The sequence below is a fragment of the Pantherophis guttatus genome, chromosome 6 (genome assembly GCF_059756535.1).
Source record: "Pantherophis guttatus breed Tessera chromosome 6, ASM5975653v1, whole genome shotgun sequence".
Lineage (NCBI taxonomy): Eukaryota > Metazoa > Chordata > Lepidosauria > Squamata > Colubridae > Pantherophis > Pantherophis guttatus.
Window position 1 is genome coordinate 7930355 of NC_142068.1, and position 24044 is coordinate 7954398.

At 45.6% G+C, this 24044-nt stretch overlaps 1 protein-coding gene and 1 non-coding gene across 36 annotated transcripts in view; both read left to right on the top strand.

Annotated features, from left to right (window-relative positions):
- Positions 1-24044, top strand: part of EIF4G1 (eukaryotic translation initiation factor 4 gamma 1) — a 147296-nt gene that overhangs the window by 82524 nt on the left and 40728 nt on the right. For 12 of the 35 annotated variants that reach the window (XM_087872459.1, XM_087872447.1, XM_087872458.1 and 9 more), the window contains 6 exons: positions 6167-6259; positions 8109-8175; positions 15832-16671; positions 18077-18165; positions 20206-20380; positions 22403-22536. In XM_087872459.1, the coding sequence (XP_087728585.1) occupies positions 6167-6259; positions 8109-8175; positions 15832-16671; positions 18077-18165; positions 20206-20380; positions 22403-22536 (1398 nt within the window). Of the gene's footprint in view, positions 1-6163; positions 6260-8108; positions 8176-15831; positions 16672-18076; positions 18166-20205; positions 20390-22402; positions 22537-24044 lie in introns of all 35 variants that reach the window. The other 23 variants (XM_087872440.1, XM_087872448.1, XM_087872466.1 and 20 more) reach the window with 3 other exon arrangements.
- LOC117679789 (small nucleolar RNA SNORD66) lies at positions 20445-20520 on the top strand. Its single transcript, XR_004595445.2, has one exon. It is a non-coding gene; the product is annotated as a small nucleolar RNA SNORD66 (small nucleolar RNA).

The window sequence follows — 24044 nt, forward strand, 5'->3', positions numbered from 1 at the left end:
TATTTGATAGATATAAATTAGATAAGAGTAAGTAAATTAACCCCATTTCCCATCTGTATTAATTTTGAGGCTCTCAAAATAGGTTATATGGAACCTATAACCAGAAATGAGGAAAAACAGCAATTATTGGAGCTGTTTCTCCTCTAAGAGATGATTTAATAGACTGGACTAAATACTGCCGTAGAATTTGCAGTCCATATTCTGCTAGCTATCCTGTACCTTCTACAGACCATAAGAACAGGATTACCCAGGAAGGGGAGAAGCGATTGTCACTGGATGGCTGAACAGAATTCATGGCAGAATAGTGCTTGCTCGCAGCACCAACTGTTATCTCAGCGTTCGAGCAATTAGCCTCCATTAAAAATAACTTGGAGCTATTAAAAAGCGACTGTGAGGGGCTTTGCCCAAAAGCATACAGGAAAATTCTCTGCCTTTTTAAGCCCCAAAGAGAAAATTTCATGAGGCAACATTCCTCCGGATTGAGCAACAATAAATCACAAGCTAATCAAGGTGTGAACAGGATTGCTGACAGGTGTGTGCAGAGCAGTCAAAAAAAGTTACCTCATCAAAGCGGACTCGCTCCTTGTAATTAAATCAGGTTGCTCTCCATCTTGTTTTTCCTTTTCAATCAATTTTATTTGCTTTCATTACAAGATTTAAAAAAAAAAACACCAGAAAAATAAAAGAAAAAGTGTAATGAGGGGGAAAAAAGCGATGACTTTTGTCTCTCCCCCCACCCCAGTGCAATAGAATGCAAATTCACTTAACAACCATGGCAAAAAAAAAAGGTTATAAAATGGGACACGACTCATTTAGCAAATACCTTGCTCGCCAACCGAAATTCTGGCCTCAATTGTGGTTGTACGTCAAGGAACATCTGTATATGCAAAATATCTTTATTTAAAACTGCTGGATTGGGTCCCAGACTGAAAATGTTATCCTTGAGGAACTGGGAATTTGGAGCAGACCGCTGACTATAGACATTGACTTGTGATCGCAATCAAACGCCAAATTTCTGTTGCTAAGCAAGACATTAGTTAAGTGAATTTTGCCCCATTTTACAACCTTTCTTGCCAGAGTTGTTAAGTGAATCACTGCAGTTGTTAAATTAGTAACACTGTTGTTAAGTGAATCTGACTTCCCCCTTGCCTTGGCTAGTCTGAAGGTCGCAAAAGGGGATTGCATGACCCCTGGGACACTGCAACCGTCATAAATACTGTGTTCCCCCGAAAATAAGACCCTGTCATACTTTTTTGAACCCTGAAATAAATGCTTGGCCTTATTTTCGAGGAGGTCTTACTATTTTGGGGCGTGTGGAGCAAGATGCTGTCTTGCCTGATTTCCAGCTCTGTCTCCCTAACCCTAACCAGAGGAAATGGCGGGGATCGGCTGTTCATGCATTTAAATTATTTTTGGGGAGGGCTTATTTTTTGGGGGAGGCTTATTTTAGCCCATGCGCACAAAAGCCCAATTGGGCTTATTATCTGGGGAGGTCTTATTTTCAGGAAAACAGAGTACGAGTCAGTTTCCAAGCATCTGAATTTTAATCACGTGGCCATGGGGGATGCCGCCTAGGTCGTAAGCATAAAAAACAAATCATAAATCACTTTTTTCAGTGTTATTGTAGCTTCGCTGGCTGAGGAATTCTGGGAGTTGAAGTCCACAAGTCCTAAAAGTTGCTAAGATTGGAGACCCCTGCCTTAAAGAACAACTTGTACTAGACAACAGGTAGTTCTCTACTTGCAACCAATTTATTTAGCGACCGTTTGAAGTTATAACAGCACTGCAAAAAGGGACTTACAAAACCAGCCCTTGCAACTGTCACATCTGATCAAAATTCTGGCGCTTGGCAACTGGCATGTACTTGTGACGGTTGCAGCATCCCGGGGGCCACGTGATCCATCAACCTTCTCAGCGGGCTTCCAACAAGCTAAGTCAACGTAGGAACCCAAATTTGTGTAACAACTGCAGTGATTCGCTTAACAACCATAGCAAAAAAAAATAAATAAAAAGCTTGTCAGATGGAGCACAATGGATGTAACACCTGCATTGCTTTAGCAAATGGAAATTCTGGTCAATTGTGGTTGTAAATTGGGACTTACCAGTGGTGGGTTTCAATTTTTTTTACTACCTGTTCTATGGGTGTGGCTTGGTGGGCGTGGCTTGGTGGGCGTAGCAGGGAAAGGATACTGTAAAATCTCCATTCCCACCTCACTCCAGGGGAAAGGATACTGCAAAATCCCCATTTCCTCCTGATCAGCTGGGACTTGGGAAGCAGAGAATAGATGGGGGCAGGGCCAGTCAAATTTCCGCTACCAGTTCTGCAGAACTGGTCAGAACCTGCTGAAACCCATCTCTGGGACTTAACCTGTATCAAAAATCGTTGTAGAGTTTGCATGACATAATAATAGGTGACCTAAATGGCAAATTAATGGGACCCCAGTAGACAAGGTACATACTTTTAAATATTTTGGGGTGCGGTTTCAGGCTTCCTTATCTTGAGGAACATATTTTTAGTTATTCGGCAAGAGCGATCCAGTATAACTTCACAGCTGTCTTTGAGATTTTCTATTTAGAGGGGGACACATTAAATTCCTGCAGCTTGCAAGGTTTTTCTTGCTGAGGTCATCTCTCAGCTTCTTTATGGTATTCCAATTTGCATTTCGACAAAGTTTTAATAAGCTGGAAACTTTCCAGTCCAAATTTATAACAGCAGCACTTACAGCTCCATAATGCACCAAGAATGCTATTTTACAGTTAGAGACAGATTTGGTTTCTGTGAGTGCCAAACCCCAGTTCTATCTTCTTAATTTCCGGTTGATATTGATTTCTCCTCCCCCCCCCCCCTTCTCTCTCCACTGATTCTCGGAGACCGTTTTAAATCAACTTGGCCAAGAAAAGGAAATAGCAAATTCCAGTCCTTGGTACTTTTGGGGAAAGTGTCCGTCCATTAGGCCTTGAAAATGCAAGGTGTGATTTGTAAACTGTTGGATATTGATACTAATAAAGGATAATATTTGTAGCTCAGGGTTGACATGAGAGGGTCCTTGGTGCTCTCTGAATTTGCTTGTTTTTTGCAGACATTTCATTACCCAGCTAGGTAACATCATCAGGCCTAGTGTTGGGATATGGCATATTGATTTTCGAACCAGTGTAAGCCCAGTAGCCATCCCTACATTTTGTGGATTTGTCTCAAATGGGCGTGCGCCATCCTCATACCTACCATATTTTTCGGAGTATAAGACGCTCCGGACTATAAGACGCACCTACCCTTTTTGGTGAGGAAAACAAGAAAAAGAACTCTGCCTCTGCCTCCCAGCAATTTTGCCTCATTGCAGCAAACAGCGAATAGCCTGCTTTACTTTCATTGTCGTTTTCAGCATAGCTTGATTAGCACAAGAAAAAAAAAAAACTGCTCCCAGCAATTTACCTCCTTGCAGCAAGCAGCAGAGGCCGGCGCAGCAATAGGCAATGGCAATCCCTGCAGCTTGAAACAGCTGAGAGTCGGGAGGCCAATGCAACCAACAATCTCAAAAAAGAGCCTTGATAGTACAGTGGTTTAGTGCACCCTGTCATTAACACAGCTGCCTGCAATTTCTGCTGGTTCGAATCTCTCCAAGGCTCAAGGTTGACTCAGCCTTCCTTCCTTTCTAAGGTAGGTGAAATGAGGACCCAGTTTGTGGGGGCAATAAGCTGACTTTGTATAAAATATACAAAAGAATGAAGGCTATTGCGTAACGCATTGTAAGCCGCCCTGAGTCTCCGGAGAAGGGCGGCATATAAATCAAATTAAAAAAAAAAAAAAAAAATCAACTTGTGCTAATTAGGCTGTGCTGAAGCTGAAATGGGCTATTTGTTCTTGCTCCTTGCTGTGAGGAGGTAAACTGCTGGGAGGCAGAGGCCAAAGGGTGGGGGGCCAGTGGGTGGGCGGGGCTACATTTGGTGTATAAGACGTACCTAAATTTTCACTCCCTTTTAGGGGGGAAAAAGGTGTGTCTTATACTCCGAAAAATACGGTAATTGTGAAATTTCGTCAGGTCTTCACCTTGACCAGGGTGGATGCTCCACCCTCTGCAGTCCTGTGGAGATGATATAAAAATATTCCTTTTCAGCAGTATTTTTGTTTACATGGAGAGAGACGCTCACCTAAACCAGATGCTCTTTTATTGCCCTCTCTACAGGGAATCGAGGAAGATAAGATAGATGGATCCCATTTTAAACAATCTGCCGTTTAAAAAAAGCACAATCCCCGTCACTGTTTTTGTCTGATTGCAACCCGGACAGATCATTCCAGGCTGCCCAACTTGGTGCTATCATTGTCGTATCCGCCCTAACTACGGTTGAAATTTCGCACAGTTTGGTCGCCCCAAAAGTGCTTTTCCAAACGGCGACTGGAATTTCTTGGTTATTTCCTTGGAAACCATTTTTTGCTTCTCATCCAAGAAGCTTTTTCAAAAGTTCAGAAGAACCAAAGAACTTTCTTCGACGAGAAGCAAAAAGATTTTCCCCGGGGGGGGGGGGGGGCAGGAACCCCAAGAAAGTCCAGGTACCATTTTGGAAAAAACACCTTTGGAACAACCGTGACCTGAAGGATTGAGGGTCTCCACAGACATTCACACGTTTTGGTGATTGCCAGTGCCGTTTGTATCTCAGTTAGTGTACATTATATACTAATAGGTAAAGGTTCCCCTCGCACATATGTGCTAGTCGTTTCCGACTCTAGGGGGCAGTGCTCATCTCCGTTTCAAATCAGAAGAGCCAGCGCTGTCCGAAGACGTCTCCGTGGTCATGTGGCCGGCATGATTCAACGCCAAAGGCGCACGGAACGCTATTACCGTCCCACCAAAGGTGGTCCCTATTTTTCTACTTGCATTTTTTACGTGCTTTCGAACTGCTAGGTTGGCAGAAGCTGGGACAAGTCAAGGGAGCTCACCCCATCACGCGGCACTAGGGATTCGAACCACTGAACTGCTGACTTTTCGATCGACAAGCTCAGCGTCTTAGCCACTGAGCCACCGCATCCCTACCTTACACACTAATAGTAAGATACTAACAGTGTACCTTACATACTTTTAGTGCACTTTTTTTTTAAAAAAAGCTTTGTTCATAATATCAGGTGATGGTTGTGCTTTCTGGCCCCTGGGCCCTAATGAAGGCTTTGATTTGCTCACTCAGCTACTGTGTCCAGGCGTGCCAAACAGTGCTTGCTTGTGACCTCATCGGTGGCTGCTAAGGATCTGTCTTCCCTTTCCTCCCTCCTGCAGCCTCCCACCCTGGGCGTTTAGGGCCAGGAGGAAGAAAGTGCTTCCTCCTGGCCTCAGCCCTGTGGTAGGGCGGGAGGGAGGGCGAGCCCGGGAGAAGTGCCAAGCTTTGAAAGACATGGCAGCTGGCTTCCGGGAGGTTAGCCCCCTGTCATGGGTAGCGTGAAGCCCTTGCCAAGGACGAGTTGTTGTTGGTTGACTTCAGGCCTTGACGTGGTCCACGGGCAGCTGGCAGTTCCCTTTCCTGACCTCCGCCTTCAAGATTGTCTCTACTTGTGTAAGATATCTGGATGGGCCAGAATCTCTTTTAACGTTGTTGAGTAAGCCTGTAAGGTGAGATTAGAGAAGCCCGCAGAAGTCGAGAAACGATCTACAAGCGGTGATACCCAGAGAGTTTGAACAACATCCCGAGGAGTTGTTGGTAGCTTGAAATACATCCTAAGCATCCGCCGGCATTCTGCTCATGTGTCGTTTTTGTACGGCCATTCTTGGAACTTAACTATGCTGAGCTGAAGAATTTGGGGTGGGTGGGTGAGGGGGTTAGATCCATTAAGGCAGGCTTCTCTCCAACTTTTCTGGCTTTGTGGTCCTGGCCAGAGTGGGGGAGAGGAGACGGTCCCAGGTGAGCAGAGGGCAAGCACATGCGCAGCTCTGTTTGCACAAGCGGCGGACACTTACGTCCACCCCTCTGCAAATGCAATGCCGGTATACCCATTTGCACGTGCAATCATGGATTGGCAAGCATACTTGCCTACCACTTGACCCTGGCATTAAGGGTTATGGGTCGATGCCTGTATCCGAATGGTTGCACTAAACCCAAAATGCTTGTAGGCATCTCTCCAAGCTTTGTTTACCCTGCGTAAAGCATATTTTCTCTCCCCCCCTCCCCCTTTCTGGTCCAGCAGATCCGAATACGAGATCCAAATCAGGGTGGCAAAGATATCACAGACGAAATAATGTCTGGCGCTAGAACTTCTTCTACCCCAACTCCTCCTCAGGTAAGGCAGTTTCTTTCATCAACTCTCTTCCAAACTTGCCTTGCCTTGCCTGATAACAAGTATGTGTTTTTTCTGGTGTTTATAATACAAAAGCTCTAAATCACAGCCAACTTTTGTAATGGGTGAGCACTCGTAATCACCAAGGAGCCTTGGTGGCGCAGTGGACTCAAGTGCTGTTAAAGTAGCACTTAGCTGCCAGCTGCCTGCAATTACTGCGAGTTCAAATCTCACCAGGCTCAAGGTTGACTCAGCCTTCCATCCTTTTGAGGTAGGTAAAATGAGGACCCGGATTGTGGGGGCAATAAGCTGACTTTGTATAAAAAAGAACACCGCTTGGGGAGTGGGGCGGAAAGCCCTACTAAGCAGGTACATACAAAAGTATGAAGGCTGTTGCTTAACATATTGTAAGCCGCACTGAGTCTCCGGAGAAGGGTGGCATATAAATCGAACTAATAAATAAAAAAATAAATAAAATATGAAACATAAAATATAAAATATTATAAACGTAATGTCTAGATTACAGATACAATTTTTTGCTTAATCTGTTGCAGCCAGGAAATTAGCAAAGCCTCCTTTATAAACTGACACTATATGTTAGATAGTTTGTTTTTCGGCCCCACAATCACAATTTGGTGAGGGGGCACACTTATAGGGGGGCATCAGCATGCCTGTCATGGACAGTGCAAATTCAGTTCAGTGTTGTCCATATCGCACAGGGCTGGTCAAATCCAGGTGTGTGTTTTTTCAAGATGAAGGCAAACCTTGACATTGTGGGGATGGCAATTTTTGATCCAATGTTGTTTTCACATAATACAGGTAGTCTTGAACTTACAACTGTTCATTTAGCGGACGGTGGCACTGAAAAAGTGACGACTGTTTTTCACTCTTACGACTGTTGTAGCATCCCCATGACCTTGTCCCTTTTCCTCACCAGGTAGGCCGTGTTGTGACCTAGGCCCAAGTAGGTATTGTCTGACACAGTCAGTTCTAAACAAACTTTATTAGAACAGCCGAGAATTAACTCATTCTCAGCGTCGTCCAAACTAATTCAAAACAAATTCTTCATAACACATTTTTTCAGCCTTATCGCCAACCTTGGTCTAATTAGGCAATCTGCCAAAGGCTTTTCTTGGCAAAAGTTCAGAAGCAGAAGATGCCCACAAGAAATAAATGCAGCAAGACAAGAAACAAATCTATCAACGTTGTTTTCCGACAAAGAGCCCAAGAGCCGTTGCTGGTCTTTTAAGCCTTATGGGAGGGGCCAATCATCTCTGGGCCTTACTCCCGAGTCGTCCTTTTTGCTTTAGCTGCTCTTGCCTTCTGGCAGCTCTTCTCATGCGTGCACTAGGAACAGGCTCCTCCTCTTCCTCTGCCTCTCTGCTGTCAGCCTCTGGTGGCTCCGGAGTCCGCACATCACTCCCCAATGGCCCTGGCCCCATCTCTGCCTCCGATGCAGAGCCCTCATCCGGGCCTTCCTCAGGACTCCAGGACTGGCCCATGTTCTTCCTCAGCCTCCTCACTGTCCGACTCCGCTGCCAGGTCCGCAGGCTGCGGGCGGACCACAACAGGCCGTGACTCTGACCACATGTTAAAAAGTCCATGCCACTCTTGCAACTCAGCGTTCCCCAATCCCTTAATAGGTTGAAAGTGATCTTTCGGGATTACTAAGGAGAAAATTCTAGGAATTGCTGTCCCAGCACCTAGAAATTTGCGTTCATCTATATCTGATGTAGCTAGAATAAATTATCTGCTCGCTCACTCACTCTGTCTGTGTGTGTGTCTGAGAGAGAGAGAGATTGATTCATATTTGTTTTCTTGCTAATCTTTCTTTCCTCCTCTGTTTTCCTAGGCCGGAAGCGGTTCAGAGCCACAGGCCAACGGGGAGACACCTCACGTAGCAGTTATTGTCCGCCAAGGTATGATGATGGAACATTGAACTGGCCTGATGTATGTGTGTGAGATAAGTGCAGCCTCAGCCTTACTTTCGTCTGTCCATAGAGAGGGTTGGAGCTGAACTTTTATAACACTTATTTATTTATTATTTATTTATTATTCGAATTTCTATACCACCCTTCTCCTTTTGGACTCAGGGCGGTGAACAGCCAAAATAAAAACATTTATACATAAAATACGATTAAAATAGATTTAAAATAATTAAATTTGGCCCATAGTTTAAAATTTATCAATTTAAAATCCATATCAAAATTTAAAACCAACCATAAAATCATAAAATCAAGAGAGACCAGCTAACTGAAAGAGATGAGTTTTTAGGGCCCGACGAAAAGTCCGGAGGTCGGAGATCACTCGTATCTCTGGGGGTAGATTGTTCCAAAGGGTAGGTGCCACCACAGAGAAGGCTCTCCTGGGGGTCGCCAGCCGGCATTGTCTAGCCGGCGGCACCCTGAGGAGGCCCTCTCTGTGGGAGTGAACTGGCCAGTGGGAGGCTATTGGTGGCAGAAGGCCACCAATTAAAGAGCCATGGGGGCGCAGAGGTTAGAATGAAGTATTGCAGGCTAATTCTGCAGTCAGTTCGATTCTGACCGGCTCAAGGTTGACTCGGACGTCCATCATTTCGAGGTCAGTAAAATGAGGGCCCGGATTGTCGGGGGCAATATGCTCTGTAAACCACTTAGAGAGGGCTGAAAAGCACTGCGAAGCAGTATATAAGTCTTAAGTGCTATTGCTAGTGCTATTTTCCATATAATCAGAAAGAAAAACAGCTTTTCTTTGTTCCTCTTGTGTGTCCAAGGCTTTTGGGAGATCTACTCAGTACTGGTAGTCCTTGACTTAACAAGAGTTCATTTAGTGACCGTTCGATGTTACAACAGCATCCCCACGGTCACATGATCAAAATTCATACGCTTGGCAACTGGCTCGCATTTATGACGGTTGCAGTGTCCCGGGAGTCACAATCCTCTTTTGCGACCTTCTGACAAGCAAAGTCAATGGGGAAAGCCAGATTCACTTCAACTATAGTGATTCGCTTAACAACTGTGGCAAGAAAAGTCATAAAATGGGGGCAAAACTCACTTAACAAATGCCTCAGCCACAGAAATTTGGGGCTCGATTGCGGTTGTAAATCGAGAACTGTCTGTACGATATAATCCTGAATCCTATCCCGGGATTCTTGGTCCCATCTGGAAACTCAAGGAGGTGGTTTGCCCATGGATCAGACTTCAGCAGAGCATGGGAAGTAACTCCGGAAGACGTTGCTAATTAAATTACTGGTGGTGGAATTCAGCTTTCTTTTGTGGTTTAGAGCAGCAATCTCCATTATGGCAAGTTTCAGACTTGTGGGCTTCAAGGAGGAGAGGAGAGGAGAATGGAATGGAATGGAATGGAATGGAATGGAATGGAATGGAATAGAATAGAATAGAATAGAATAGAATAGAATAGAATAGAATAGAATAGAATGAGCTGGAGGTCTTCTAGTCCAGCCCCCTTCTCAAGCAGGAGAATCTATACCAGATAAGTGACTGTCTAGGCCCGTGATGGCGAACCTATGGCACGCGTGCCCAAAGTGGCACGCAGAGCCATGTCACCTGGCACGTGTGACGTCGCCCATTCCTCTTCCGGGTTTCTGGCACATACGCATGCGTGACAGTCACCTGGCCTTTGTGCATGCATCAGTGCTGGAAATCGGAAGAGCTGTTCTTCCATTTTCCAGCATGAGCATGTGCGCTGGCCAGCTGATCGGCATGTGCGCATGCTGGCCAGCGCCCACGTGCGCGTTGGGAACCGGAAGTACAGCAATCGCCAGCAGATTGGCGCACGCACAGCAGTAACCTGTAGACCTGCCAGCAGTAATCTGAAGAAACCGCCAAGTATATTCTCCGGTGCATGCACGACCCCGGACAATTCCTATTCCTGGTCTCAGTCCAGATGAGCATATGCGAAGTGCTCCCTTTTTTGGCACTCGGTGCCAAAAAGGTTCACCATGACTGGTCTAGGCTCTTTTTAAAAACCTCCAGTAATGAAGCACCCACAACATCTGAAGGCAAGCTGTTTCACTGGTTGAATTGTCCTCACTGTTAGGAAGTTACTCCTCAATTCCAGGATGCTTCTCTCTTTGATTAGTTTCCGTCCATTTTTTTTTTTCTTGTCTTGCCTTCTGGCGCTTTGGAAAATAAGTTGATCCCTCTTCTTTGTGGCAGCCCCTCAAATACTGGAATTCTGCTATCATGTCACCCCTAATTCTTATTTTCTTTAGACTAGCCCAGTGATGGCTAATCTTTTTGCCCTCGCGTGCCAAAAGTGGGGGGGAGTGTGGGGGGTCGCGGGTGCGGGTGCCCACATCCATAATTCAATGTGCCCCGCCCTCTTGCGCATGTGCACGTGATCCCTCCCCACACTTCCCCCTGCTTTTGGCACACAATGGTATGGTGGCCTCGGTAGGCCCGTTTTTCCCCCTCCCTAGGCTCCAGAGGTTTCTAGGAGCCTGGGGAGGGCAAAAACAGCCTTCCCCATTCCCCTGGAGGCCTTCCGGAGTCCGAAAACAGCCAGTTTCCCAACTTCCGGAGGGATCGGAAGACCTGAAAATCAGTTGGCCGGCTGGAGCTGAGCTAGGGCAACACTCACGTGCCCACCAATATGGCTCCGCGTGCCACCTGTGGCACCCGTGCCATAGGTTCACCATCACGGGACTAGCCAAACCCAAATCCCGCAACTGTTCTTCACACGTTTTAGTCTCCAGGCCTTTGATCATTTTAGTTGTTCTTCTCTGAACTTTTTCCAAAGAAGTTGAGGAATTCTGGGAGTTGAAGTCCACAAGTCTTAAAGTTGCCAAGTTTGGCAACCCCTGGTTTAGAGGTTTGCCATGGCGTTTGGTTTTTAAACCAATGTCAGAAGAAAGCTTCGTGTACATTTTAGGATTCTTGGCAAACAGATTAAAAATAAATAAATAAATAGAAGAACTGCATAGTTGATCCAACTGCAGAGCAATTTCAATGACTGATTCAGTTGCTTGGTGGCTACTGTTTTTTTTTTCCTAAATATTTGTTTAGGAAAATTTATTACATTAATATTAAGTTAATTAATATTAAAGTATTAACATTACATTAAATTAATTTGCTTGGAATGTTGCTTTTTGGAAAACAAGTTCTCGAAGTTGAAAGGCCACATTCTTAATCTGGGGTGTATCTTCCCCAAGTGCCATCAATATTTAAAGCAGGAACTTCGGCTCCTGTTTGTGTCTCATTTATCAGTACTCTGCATTCTTTTGCTGAATGTGTAGACACCAGTCAATGCAAAATGTAATTGATTGGATAAAGCTGAAAGGCACAAGGGTTTGTTTTCTCTTTTCTTTTCTTTTCTTTTCTTTTCTTTTCTTTTCTTTTCTTTTCTTTTCTTTTCTTTTCTTTTCTTTTCTTTTCTTTTCTTGTGTTGTGTTGTGTTGTGTTGTGTTTTGCATATTGGCTTGAATTCATTCCTGTTCTCATAGGGATCTATGGTAAACTTTTGTATCTATATAGGAAGAATGTGTAACTAGAAGTCAATTTTTTCTTACTAATGAGAGTAACTGGTGTAACTCATGTACAGATAGTCCTTGACTTATGAGCACAATAGAGCCCAGAATTTATGTTGCCAAGTGAGAAATGAGTTTTGTCCCATTTTACGACTTTCCTTGCCACATTGGCTAAGGGAATCACTGCCGTTGTTCAATTAGTAACACAGTCATTAAGCGAACCTGGCTTCCCCCATTGTCTTTGCTTGTTAGAAGGTCGCAAAAGATAATCGCATGACTCCAGGATACTGCAGCCATCCTAAATATGAATCAGTTGCCAAGCATCAAGTTGGATCACAGGACCATGGGGATGCTGCAACGGTCATAAGCGTGAAAAATGGTCATCGGTCATTTTTTTCAGTGCCGTTGTAACTTCAAATGGTCACTAAATGAACTATTGTAAGTTGACTATCTGTAGTTGGACGTTCATAGAACATAGAATAATAAGATTGTGAAGGGACCTTGGAGATCTTCTAGTCCAACCCCAAACCCCTTCGGATAAATGTCTGTCCAGTCTCTTCTTAAAAACCCACAACTTCTGAAGGCTGTTCCACTGGTTAATTGTTCTCATCTCAGGAAATTTCTCCTTAGTTCTAGGTTGCTTCTCTCCTGGGTTAGTTTCCATCCGTTGTTTCTCGTCTTGCCTTCTGGTGCTTTGGAGAATAGGTCGACCCCCTCGTCTTTGTAGGAACCCCTCAAATATTGGAACACTGCTATCATGTCTCCCCTGTCAGGGTTCCAAGTAACACCCCCAACGAAAGAAGACTCCGAGGATTGAAGTTCCTCAAAGTTCCATTTTATTAGAGATGTCATATTGGCACATCTGGGAAAACCCAAATCTGAAAGCTTCCAGGTTTTCCCCACCCAAAGGAAAGTCCCTGCCCAACACCCCCATGTCCATCACGTGGTCTAATCCAAGCATCGTCCCAACTGGAGATGCCTCTCAGTTCCAACCATCCAAGTGCAGGGCAAGATGGCCTTGACTCTCTGAGAAAGGAATGTTATTATGACTACATATCACCCTTGATCCATACAATCCCCCCTCCCAATTTCCCACAGCAGTAAATGTGGCAGGCCTGATGATCCAACGAAAAAGATGGCTTCCAGGCCTGATATCCCCGTTTTTCATTTTACACTTTTTCATTTTACACTGGCTTAAAAAGGCACCACTGCTGAGATATTTGGCCATAGCCAATTTCTCATATATATTTTTTGTTAAAAAAAACCAAAAGCAGTGTTTGAAATATTACATGGATATGTTTGGCAAGGTCGAGAAAAACAAGAACGGTATAGTGAATAATACAAAGGTAAAATAGGTTTATTAACTCTATATTCCCTTTTATAGGGTAATTAACTGTATTTTCTTTTTGTTCTTTTGCTCTTTTGCCTGAGTTTCTTTGCCTTACGCAGTAATTTTATTTCTCCCCTTTCTATGCTGTGTTTTGCATTATTGAGTCCGAAAGGGAATACAGGTAGTCCTTAACCTATGACCACAATTGAGCCCAAAATTTCTGTTGTTAAGTAAGACATTTGTTAAGTGAGTTTTGCCTCATTTTACGACCTTTTTTCGCCACATTTGTTAAGTGAATCACTGCAGCTGATAAATTAGCAACATGGTTGTTAAGTGAATCGGGCTTCCTCATTGACTTTGTTTGTCAGAAGGTCGCAAAAGGGGCTCACACGACCTTGGGACACAGCAACGGTCGTAAGTATGAAACAACTGCCAAGCATTCACACGATCATGGGGATGCTGCGAAGGTCATAACTGTGACAAAAGGTCATAAGTCATTTTTTTCCTTGCTGTAGTAACTGTGGATGGTCACTAAGTGAACTGTTGTAAATCATGGACTACCTGTAGTATGATAACTATGTATGGATATCAGCTCAGTTCAGACAACCTATGCAAAACAGATCCTATGTGCTTTCTAGTCTATGGCCACTAGGAGGCAGACTCTTTTAAAATGGATCAGCCAAGACAGGAGTGAGAAATACTGAGCACCATGGCGCAGTGGTTAGAGTCAGTACTGCAGGCTACTTCTGCTGCCTGCCGGCTGCCTGCAATTTGGCATTTCAAATCTCACCAGGCTCAAGATTGACTCAGCCTTCCATCCTTCTGAGGTGGGTAAAATGAGGACCCAGATTGTTGGGGGCAAGAGGCTGACTCTGTAAAACCCCTTAGAGAGGGCTGTAAAAGCACAGTGAAGTGATATATAAGTCTTAAGTGCTATTGCTATTTCCCGTTGCTAAGCGAGACCGTTATTAAGTGAGCTTCGCCCAGTTTTATGACCTTTCCCGCCACAGTTGTTAAGTGAATCAGTGTAGTTGTTAAATTAGTCAAACTGTTGTTACTTAACGAACAATTGTGGTTGTTAAGTCGAGGGCTACTTGTACAGGTAGCCCTTGACTTACAACAGTTCATTTAGTGACCATTCAAAGTTACGGCATGGCTGGAAAAAAGTGACTTATGACCCATTTTTCACACTTAAGACGGTTGCAGCATCCCCAGGATCATGTGATCCTCTTTTGCGACCTAACAAGCAAGGTCAACGGGGAAACTTGATTCACTTAACAACAGTGTCACTAACTTAACAACTGCAATGATTCACCCAGCGACTGTGGCAAGAAAGGTCGTAAAATGGATCAAAACTCACTTAACAACTGTCTCATTTTAGCAACATAAATTTTGGGCTCAAATTGTGGTCTTGAGTCGAGGACTACCTGTAGTCGAGTCCAGTTTTCCTCTGAGCCTCTGCTGTATTCTCTCACTCCTCTTAGGCTCCTATCACAGCCTAGCTCTCTAGCACCAACTCCATCCTTCCTCTCCATCCTTAGCAGTGAGGCCAACAATGATCTACAGTGTTTCCCCGAAAATAAGACATGCCCCGAAAATTAAACCCTCCCCAAAAATATTTAAATGCATGTACAGCCGCTCCCTGCCATTTAATCCCGTATGGACTACTGTAATGCTCTCTACATGTGGCTCCCCTTGAAAAGCACCCGGAGGCTCCAACTGGTCCAGAACGTAGCCGCACGGGTGATTATGGGCGCAGCTCGTTACGCCCATGTAACACCTCTCCTACGCGAGCTGCACTGGCTCCCGGTGGTCTTCCGGGTGCGATTCAAGGTGTTAGTCATCACCTTTAAAGCGCTCCATGGCTTAGGACCTGGGTACCTACGAGACCGTCTTTTGCCACCAATAGCCTCCCACCGACCAGTTCGTTCTCACAGGGAGGGACTCCTCAGGGTACCGTCAGTCAAATTATGTCGACTGGCGACTCCCAGGGGGAGGGCCTTCTCTGAACTGCCCCCGGAGATACGGAATATCCCTGATCTCCGTGCTTTCCGCCATGCCCTCAAGACCCTGATGTTCCAACAGGCGGGGCTAAACATATGAACATGTGAATGATTTTTTAAATGTTATCTAATTCTGGGTTTTATTTAATTGACCAAACTAAGTAATAATTTTATTTAGCAATTTTATGATGTTTGTGTGTCTATATTTTTCTTGACTGTACACCGCCTTGAGTCCTACGGGAGAAAGGCGGTATAGAAATATAATAAATAAATAAATAAATAAAATAAATTTCATCTGGTTAAGGTTAGGGAGACAGAGCTGGAATTCAGGTAAGAGGAGCCCCGTCTTGCTCCATGACCCCAAAATAATAAGACCTCTCTGAAACTAAGGCCAAGCACTTATTTCAGAATTCAAAAAAATAAAATAAAAATAAGACAGGGTCTTATTTTCGGGGAAACATGATATTACTTCAGGAGCTGCTGTTAAGACTTAGAAGAGAATACAGTATTGCAGGCTGATTCTGCCCAGTCAGGAGTTCGATCCTGACCAGCTCAAAGTTTGACTCAGCCTTCCACCTTTCCGACGTCGGTAAAATGGGGAGCCAGATTGTTGGGGGCAATAGGCTGACACTGCAAACTGTTTCGAGAGTGCTGTAAAATGGAACGGTACTTGCTATTGCTAACTGCTATTTATAAGAACCGCCATTTTCTAAACAAAAATAAATTGTTGTGTTTTGGAGGACTCAACCCCCTTTTTCTTTCTCTTTTCCACCAGATGACCGTTCCAAGACCGGCCCAGTAGTAAGTAAACCGGTATCCTTGGAGACTAGTAAATCGGCTTCCCCATCTCCCCCTCCGCCCCTAACCGAGGTGGAGCCTGTGCAGCCGGCCACTGTGACGCTGGTGCGCCCAGAGAGCCCTGTTGCCGTGGACACTAGAGAGGAGCTGCTGGAGGTCCCTGAAGACATCCTCGAGCCCGTTAGTACCACCACTACAGTGCCAGGAGGGCTTGTGCCCCCTCCGGAGTCCTTTGTTTTGGACACAGAACCTCAGGAAGAGGTCGCTGCTAGCCCTGTTTTGGAGATTCCTTCCCAGCCGCCCCCAGAAACACAGGTGGACGAAGAGGTGGTAGCAGAAGAGACGGTGGTTACCCAACCGGAGGCTGTTCAACCCGAGGAGCCTCCCGTAACGCTGCCGTGCGCCCCTCCCGCTCCTTCTCCTCCGCTGGAGGAGGTGGCCGAAGGGGAGGCCGTCGAGTCGAATGGGGTCTTAGAGGAGGAGCTGCTGGAGGCAACGCCCGAGGTGCCCCCGTGCGAGCCAGAACCGGCCATGGAATCCCCCATTGCTCAGCCGGAAGAGCAGGCAATCCCTACAGGGCTTGAGACCCCAGAGAAAATAGAGGCCGAAGAGCCGGAGGAACAGCCCGAATCGGATATCAGCCCCATCTCTGAACCCGAAGAGGTGAAGCCCGAGGAGGTGATTGTCCCAGCGGCCGCGCCTGCTGTAGAAGAGGAGGCGGAGCCAGAGGAGGAAGTGGAGGAGACGGTCGAGGTCCCGGAGCAGATTGCCGAACCGGTGGCTGCACCCTTGGAGACCACGGAAGTGACGACGCAAGGTGAGTATCCATAGCATGTTTTCCATCCCCACCCGGATGCAATCTTTAAGAAGTCTGGTGATTTGCAGAATGAGGGGGGCGGGGGGGTCCTTGGTGCTCTCCGAGCTTGGCTGTTTTCCTGCAGACATCTCATTAGCCAAACGAGGTAACATCATCAGTGCTAGTAAGGAGTGGGGTTTGTTCTCAGTTTAGTAGCTTGCCCTGCCGGTATTGATGGAAGTGTAGTTTTTTTTTTTTCCTTGTTAGTTCCTCGATTATTGTTTTTGCTTCTTCTGTCTGGTGTTAATCCCTGCTTATCTACGTGTTGATTGCTGGAGAAGTACAAACTACAAGGAGAAAAACTACACCTCTACCAACACCAGCAGGGCAAGCTACTGTCTATAAACTGAGAGCAAAGCCCACTTCCTTCTAGAACTGATAATGTTACATAGTTGGGTAATGAAATGTCTGCAAGAAAGCATCCAAACTCAGAGGACCCCACAGTTTAATCCTGAGTTACTGTTCTGATCTAGGCTTCCCCAGCAGCACGAAGCCTTGTCCTGATAAACCCCTTTTATTTAATTTACAGTGAATTCCTCTCCAGCAAAGTCTTTCCTCTCCCACAGTCTTTCAAGATTAGTTCACAATTACCGACCTTTACCACGCTTGGAGAGTGGCCAGGCCGATATCTTTCAGAGGCCGCAATACGTGGCAAGAATGCAGAAATGAACTAATTGTCTCCTGCAAACTCCCCTCCCCTTTTGCTCCTCTTTTATTTCCTCTGGGAGGGGCCATTCACCGTCCACCTGTGGCTTTACTCCTGAGTCGACCCTTGTTCTTTAGCTGTTCCCTTCGTCTGGCAGCTCTGCGCATGCGCACACTGGGAACAGAATCCAGCTGTTCGTCTGCCTCAGTGATGTCTGACTCCAAAGGCAGTTGATACCTGTCAGACGGCTCTGGCCCCCTCTCTGCCTCTGACGCAGAGCCCTCATCAGAGCCTTCCACAGACTCCAGGACTGGCCCATGTTCCTCCCAAACCTCCTCACTATCCGAATCTGCTGCCAGCGGGCCACAACAGTTACAAATATTCTCTTTTCTGGGTGATATTTCCTGTACACCAAGGAATTTATTGTCTTCAGAGCATTTAGGCACTTCTGCCTTTGCTGCCTTGGTCCCTTTCGATCTTCTAACAGGCTCAAGGGCTGTTGTCCCAAAATATCCCAAATAGATTCTACGGCTTCTTCCTAGGATGCAATGTCCTCTTATCTCTGCCATGTGTTAGGCTCTTTTTTTCTAACCCCTGGAAAATGGCTTCAGAGCATGATTTCGCACTAACTTCTTGTTTGTTGCCTGGAGTGTCTTTCCCCGTTAATCTGGACTTTTCCGTAGCTCATGTGCCTCTCCATCCCTCTGTATAATTCCCTAGTAGCCGTATCGGTGCCAAAGAGGAAGCGAAAGTTGAAGGATCTGAACAAGAAGGAAGCCGTTGGAGATTTGCTGGATGCGTTCAAAGAGGTGCGTAGCCTACACATTACCAGGGGGAAATTAATTACCGTAGTTTTCGGACTATAAAATGCACCAAGATTTTGAAGAGGAAAAGAAGGAGAAAAATGTTTTTGCCCTCCCCGGGCCCCAGGAGCACTCTGCAGGCCTACCAAACCCTCTGTGCGTCCTGTTTTTGAAAAAATGGGATGCTCAGAGGGTTTGGGAGGCCTGCAGAGTATTCCTGGGGTCCGGGGAGGGCAAAAACACGATGCATGGGGGTTTGGGAGGTAAAAAGTGGGTCCATTTTTTGCAAAAACAGCGTTTTTGCCCTCCCCAGCCTCCAGGAGCACTCTGCAGGCCTCCTAACCCTCTGCGTGCCCCATGAAAAACGGGCCTGTTTTTTTGCAAAAACGGGATGCACGGGGTAGAGTTTCGGGGGCCCAAAAATGGCTGTATTTGGTGTATTAGACGCACCAACATTTCCATCCTCTTTTAAAGGGGGGGGGAAGTGAGTCTTATACTCCGAAAAGTACGTTAATGATTAATGCAATGAGTAATGCAATGTTTCTGAACCTTCACAACGCTTAAGATGGCTGGGCTTCAGCTCCCAGAATTCCCCAGCCAGCCTGTAACAGAGATGACATTTCCTTGCCGCTGACAAGGGGTAACATGGAATTTGGTATGTGCCCCGCTGTTGCCAAGGCGCTTAAATTCATTGTGGTTTTTAAAGTAATCTTTGGAGGGCATTCATTAGGATTTAGATTGTCTGACTACCCCTGCTCCATCACAGGCCCGCCCCGTAACACTGGCTTCGGATTTCAGCATTCTGAGAAGCTCACTTTTCATGATGAAAAACCTCAGATGCCAAAAGATGCCCACGGAACAGAATTTGTAGGGATCAGAGGAAGGGAGTTCAGTGCCACGTTTATCCCTTTTTGACTTCCTTCTTCTCTGTTTTCCATCGTACCGTAGTTAAATGTTTGTGCCATTCTTCGGTGGGGGTGGGGTGGGCATATGAATATGGGGACCTTTATCTATACACATATACAGCTGTTGTTTTTAGAAACCTCTGTGTAAGCTATGGTCACTTATTTTGTAGGCCCATCAGTTCCGCTCTACTTAGGAGTCCTCTTCTAAGCATCTTGCAGGTTCAGCTAATTGGATCTTGTATACTTTTGTTAGGATAGAAAGCAATGTAGGTAGTCCACAACTGAGCCAAACTCAGTGAGTTCAGTGAGTTTTGCCCCATTTTACAGCGTTTCCTGCCACAATTGTTAAGGGAAGAAGGATTAGCAAGACCAAGAATTACACACACACACACACACACACACACACACACACACACACACACACACTTACTTTATGTCTATCTCTCTATCATCTCTATATATCGTATCTTTTGGAGTATAAAACACACTGGAGTATAAGACGCACCTTAGTTTTTTGGGAGGAATATAAGAAAAAAGCTGATTGGCAGGTGGATCGGCCTCTGTGCCTTGCTTTTTTTTTTGCTTTTTTTTTTCTACCTCTGAAAGCCTCCGAAACAGCTTCAGAACAAAAGCCTCTGAAGCTCTGTTTGGTGGCTTTTCTTTTCTGAAGCTTCGTTTCTGATGCTTTTTTCAGCCTCTGAAACCTCCGTTTGAGAAGATGGGCGGTGCTACATTTGGAGTATAAGATGCACCCAGATTTTCACCCTCTTTTTTGGGGGGGAAAAGGTCCGTCTTATACTCCGAAAAATACAGTATCTATCTCTAATCTATCTGTCTATCCAATCATCTATCTATCATTATCTCTATCCTATCTATAATTATCTATCATTATATATGTCTGTCTGTCTGTCTATCATTTTATCACCATCCATCCATCTATCACAGTGCTTTTGAAGTCATGAGCTGCATGTGAACCTTGTGGGCTTCCGTTGTCATTGTGGTCCTGTTGAAGAAAGCACCAATTTTGTTTTTTGAGCTTGGAGGTGCAGGATGAACACACCTCCTCCTGCAGAGAGAGAGGCGTTTGTTGCTACCTAGTTCTGTCCTTCATAGGATCTCTTTGGCTTTCCTTCCCTCTTAGGTCAGCGAGGGGGGCTCTGAGACTGAGAACAACCCCCCAGTGCCAGCCCCAGAGCCTGAGGAACCTGTCCCAGCTCGCTCCCAGGAGGAACCTGAGGAGTCGTGGGAACAGAAGGAGGATAAGATGGATCCCGAGAAAGTCAAGCAAGCGGATCAAAAGTACCGCTACAAGGAAGGTGAGCCAGGTCTGAGCCGCACTTACAATTTGGGAAAGATGGGGGGGGGAACTTCCCATTGAGCCTTCTGTGATGACCTCCTTTTTGAGCCATCGTGTCTGGGCCACTGATAATGCTGATGGAACTGAGGATCTGAGCAGACTCATTACCCAAGGACTGGTTGGCTTTTCTTAGAGTACTGCCATTTTTTTTTTTTAATTTGATTTATATGCCGCCCTTCTCCGGAGACTCAGGGCGGCTTACAATGTGCTCAGCAATAGCCTTCATACTTTTGTATATTTATACAAAGTCAGCTTATTGCCCCCACAATCTGGGTCCTCATTTTACCTACCTTAGAAAGGATGGAAGGCTGAGTCAACCTTGAGCCTGGCGAGATTCGAACCTGCAGTAATTGCAGGCAGCTGGTCTTAATAACCAGCTTAATAACAGGGTGCCTTAAATCACTGTGCTACCAAGGCCATGGATTCACAGGACTTTTTTTGCCATTACATACCCGTGTTTCCCTGAAAATAAGACCGGGTTCTTATGTCAATTTTTGCTCCAAAAGACAAATTAGGGCTTATTTTCCAGTTAGGTCTTAATTAGAATTAAAATTCTTTATTGGGCAAGTGTGATTAGACACACAGGGAATTTGTCTCTGGTGCATAAGCTCGAGGTGTACATACAATAATAGCGATAGATCATTATTGTAGTCATTGTAAAAATACAGTCGTCATAACACATTAGATACAACATAGTGTAGTCGTATAGTGATAGTCGTGGATACTAAATAAGCAAGCAACATAAATCATACCGTGTTTCCCCGAAAATAAGACCTCCCCGAAAATATTTAAACACGTGTGCAGCTGGTCCCCGCCATTTCCTCTGGTTAGGGTTAGGGAGACAGAGCTGGAAATCAGGTAAGACGGCAAGAGGAGCCCCGTCTTGCTCCACACGCCCCAAAATAATAAGACCTCCCTGAAAATAAGGCCACACACTTATTTCAGGATTCAAAAAACCCTGAAATATAAGGGTTTTATATAAGACAGGGTCTTATTTTCGGGGAAACGCGGTACTAGGCTACTAAGTAAACAATATAAATCGTAAGATACAAATAACAAAGTTATAGGAAGATGAGATAGGGAAGATGAGAATAATGATGGTAATGCTACCTTTCTAGATAGTTTGACAGTGTTGTGGGAATTAGTTGTTTAGGGGAGTGATGGCATGGGGGAGGGGAACTGTCCTTGTGTCTAGTTGTTCCGACATGCAGTGCCCTATAGCGTCGTTTTGGGGAAATATGGTACTAAAGGGCCTGGTGGCTCAGCAGACTGATAGCATTGTGATTAACACCAGCTGTCTGCAATTACTGTAAGTTCGAATCTCACCAGGCTCAAGGTTGACTCAGCTTTCCATCCTTTCTAAGGTAGGTAAATTGAGGACCCAGTTTGTGGGGGCAATAAGCTGACTTTGTATAAATATACAAAAGTATGAAGGCTATTGCTTAATGCATTGTAAGCTGCCCTGAGTCTCCGGAGAAGGGCGGCATATAAATCAATTTTTTTTTAAAAAAGGTGTCCGTCTGCGTGACGATCTTAAACTGGGGCTTATTTTTGGGGTAGGGTTTATATTACGAGCATCCTGAAAAATCCCACTAGGGCTTATTATACGATTGGGTCTTATTTTCGGGAAAACACGGTTAACACATTTGAGTGTTAAAGCCAGCAAACATCTAGATCATTATATCTCAACCGCAGCAACTTTTAAGATCTGTGGACTCCCAATGCTGGCTGGGGAATTCTGGGAGTTGGGAGTCCACACATTTTAAAGTGGTCATGGTTGAAAAACACTGGCCATGCAAACAAGCGGAGCCCCGTCCGCGGGATGCAGGCAGCACGTGAAACCATGCGCCCTCAGGTCTACGGGGAAAAAAACTCACTCCACAGAACCGGTCCCTGGTGCCCGAAAAGTTGGGGGCTAAACTACTTGAAAGATGCTCCAATTTTCAGCCTTTGTGCTCTCTTGTTTTCTTTCCGTTAACAGAGCAGTGGAAGCCCTTGAACCCCGAAGAAAAGAAGAGATACGACCGGGAATTCCTGCTGGGGTTTCAATTTATGTTCGCCAGCATGCAAAAGCCGGAAGGGTTGCCCCATATCAGCGACGTGGTCTTGGAAAAGGTCTGTCCCTCCACTTCCTTTTCCTCAGAGGTCCATCAGAATCCTCTCCCTCTCTCTCTCTCTCCCTCTCCCTCTCCCTCTCCTTCTCCTCTCTCTCTCTCTCTCTCCCCCTCTCCCTCTCTCCTACTCTCTCTCTCTCTCTCTCTCTCTCTCTCTCTCTCTCTCTCTCTCTCTCCCCCCCCCCCCCTCTCTCTCCCCCTCTCTCTCTATGACAACCACCACCAAAATGGTTATTGACTTTTGGACATGTCATTTTTCTTTCCACTGGTTTTTTTTTCTTCCCCTCAGAGAAGGTTCAGATTGGTAGAAAGACAAATCCAGAAGGCCTATTGCTTCTGTTTCCTTGGTTATGTCCCAACTTCCGGAGTCTTTCCCTCCCTCCCCAAAACCATCCCTCAATCCCTCACTGACGTTCGGTCGGTTTGTGCTCTAACCTCTGGATTCAGCAGTTAGGATTGCCAGTCAAAATGGGAGCAGTGTGCCCTCCAGAGATTTCCCATGCCCATTAAAGAGCCAATTTGGTCTAGTGGTAAAAAGACCACTTGCTCTACACAACAGTAGAGCAAGAGACTGTGAATTTTAGAATAGAATAGAATAGAATAGAATAACAGAGTTGGAAGGGACCTTGGAGGTCTTCTAGTCGAACCCCCTGCTTAGGCAGGAAACCCTATAACCACTTCAGACAAATGGTTATCCAACCTCTTCTTAAAAACTTCCAGTGTTGGAGCATTCACAACTTCTGGAGGCAAGTTGTTCCACTGGTTAATTGTTCTCACAGTCAGTAAATTTCTCCTTAGTTCTAAATTGCTTCTCTCCTTGGTTAGTTTCCACCCATTGCTTCTTGTCCTACCCTCAGGTGCTTTGGAGAATAGTTTTTCTTCTTTGTGGCAACCCCTGAGATATTGGAAGACTGCTATCATGTCTCCCCTAGTCCTTCTCTTCATCAAACTAGACATACCCAGTTCCAGCAACCGTTCTTCATACGTTTTAGCCTCCAGTCCCCTAATCATTTTTGTTGCTCTTCTCTGCACTCTTTCCAGAGTCTCCCCATCCTTTTTACATTGTGACGACCAAATGCGGTGGCTCAGTGGCTAAGACGCTGAGCTTGTCGATGGAAAGGTCGTCAGTTCAGCGGTTCGAATCCCTAGTGCCACATAAACGGGGTCAGGTGCTTTGGAGAATAGCTTGACTCCCTCTTCTTTGTGGCAGCTCTTGTGAGCCCCTTTTAGTCCTGTCTTAGACATTAAAGCCAGCTGGGTGACTTTGGGCCAATCACAAGGAGACTGTGAGTTCTAGTCTCGCCGTAGGCATGAAAGCCGGCTGGGGGACTTGTGGGCCAATTTCCAGGAGACGGGGAGTTCCAGTTGTGTCTTAGGCATGGAAAGCTGGCTGGGTGATTTTGGCCCAATCACCAGGAGATGTTGAGTTCTAGTCTTGCCATAGGCATGAAAACTGGCTGAGTGACGTTTGGCCAGTCACACACTCAGCCCAACCCACTTCACAGGATT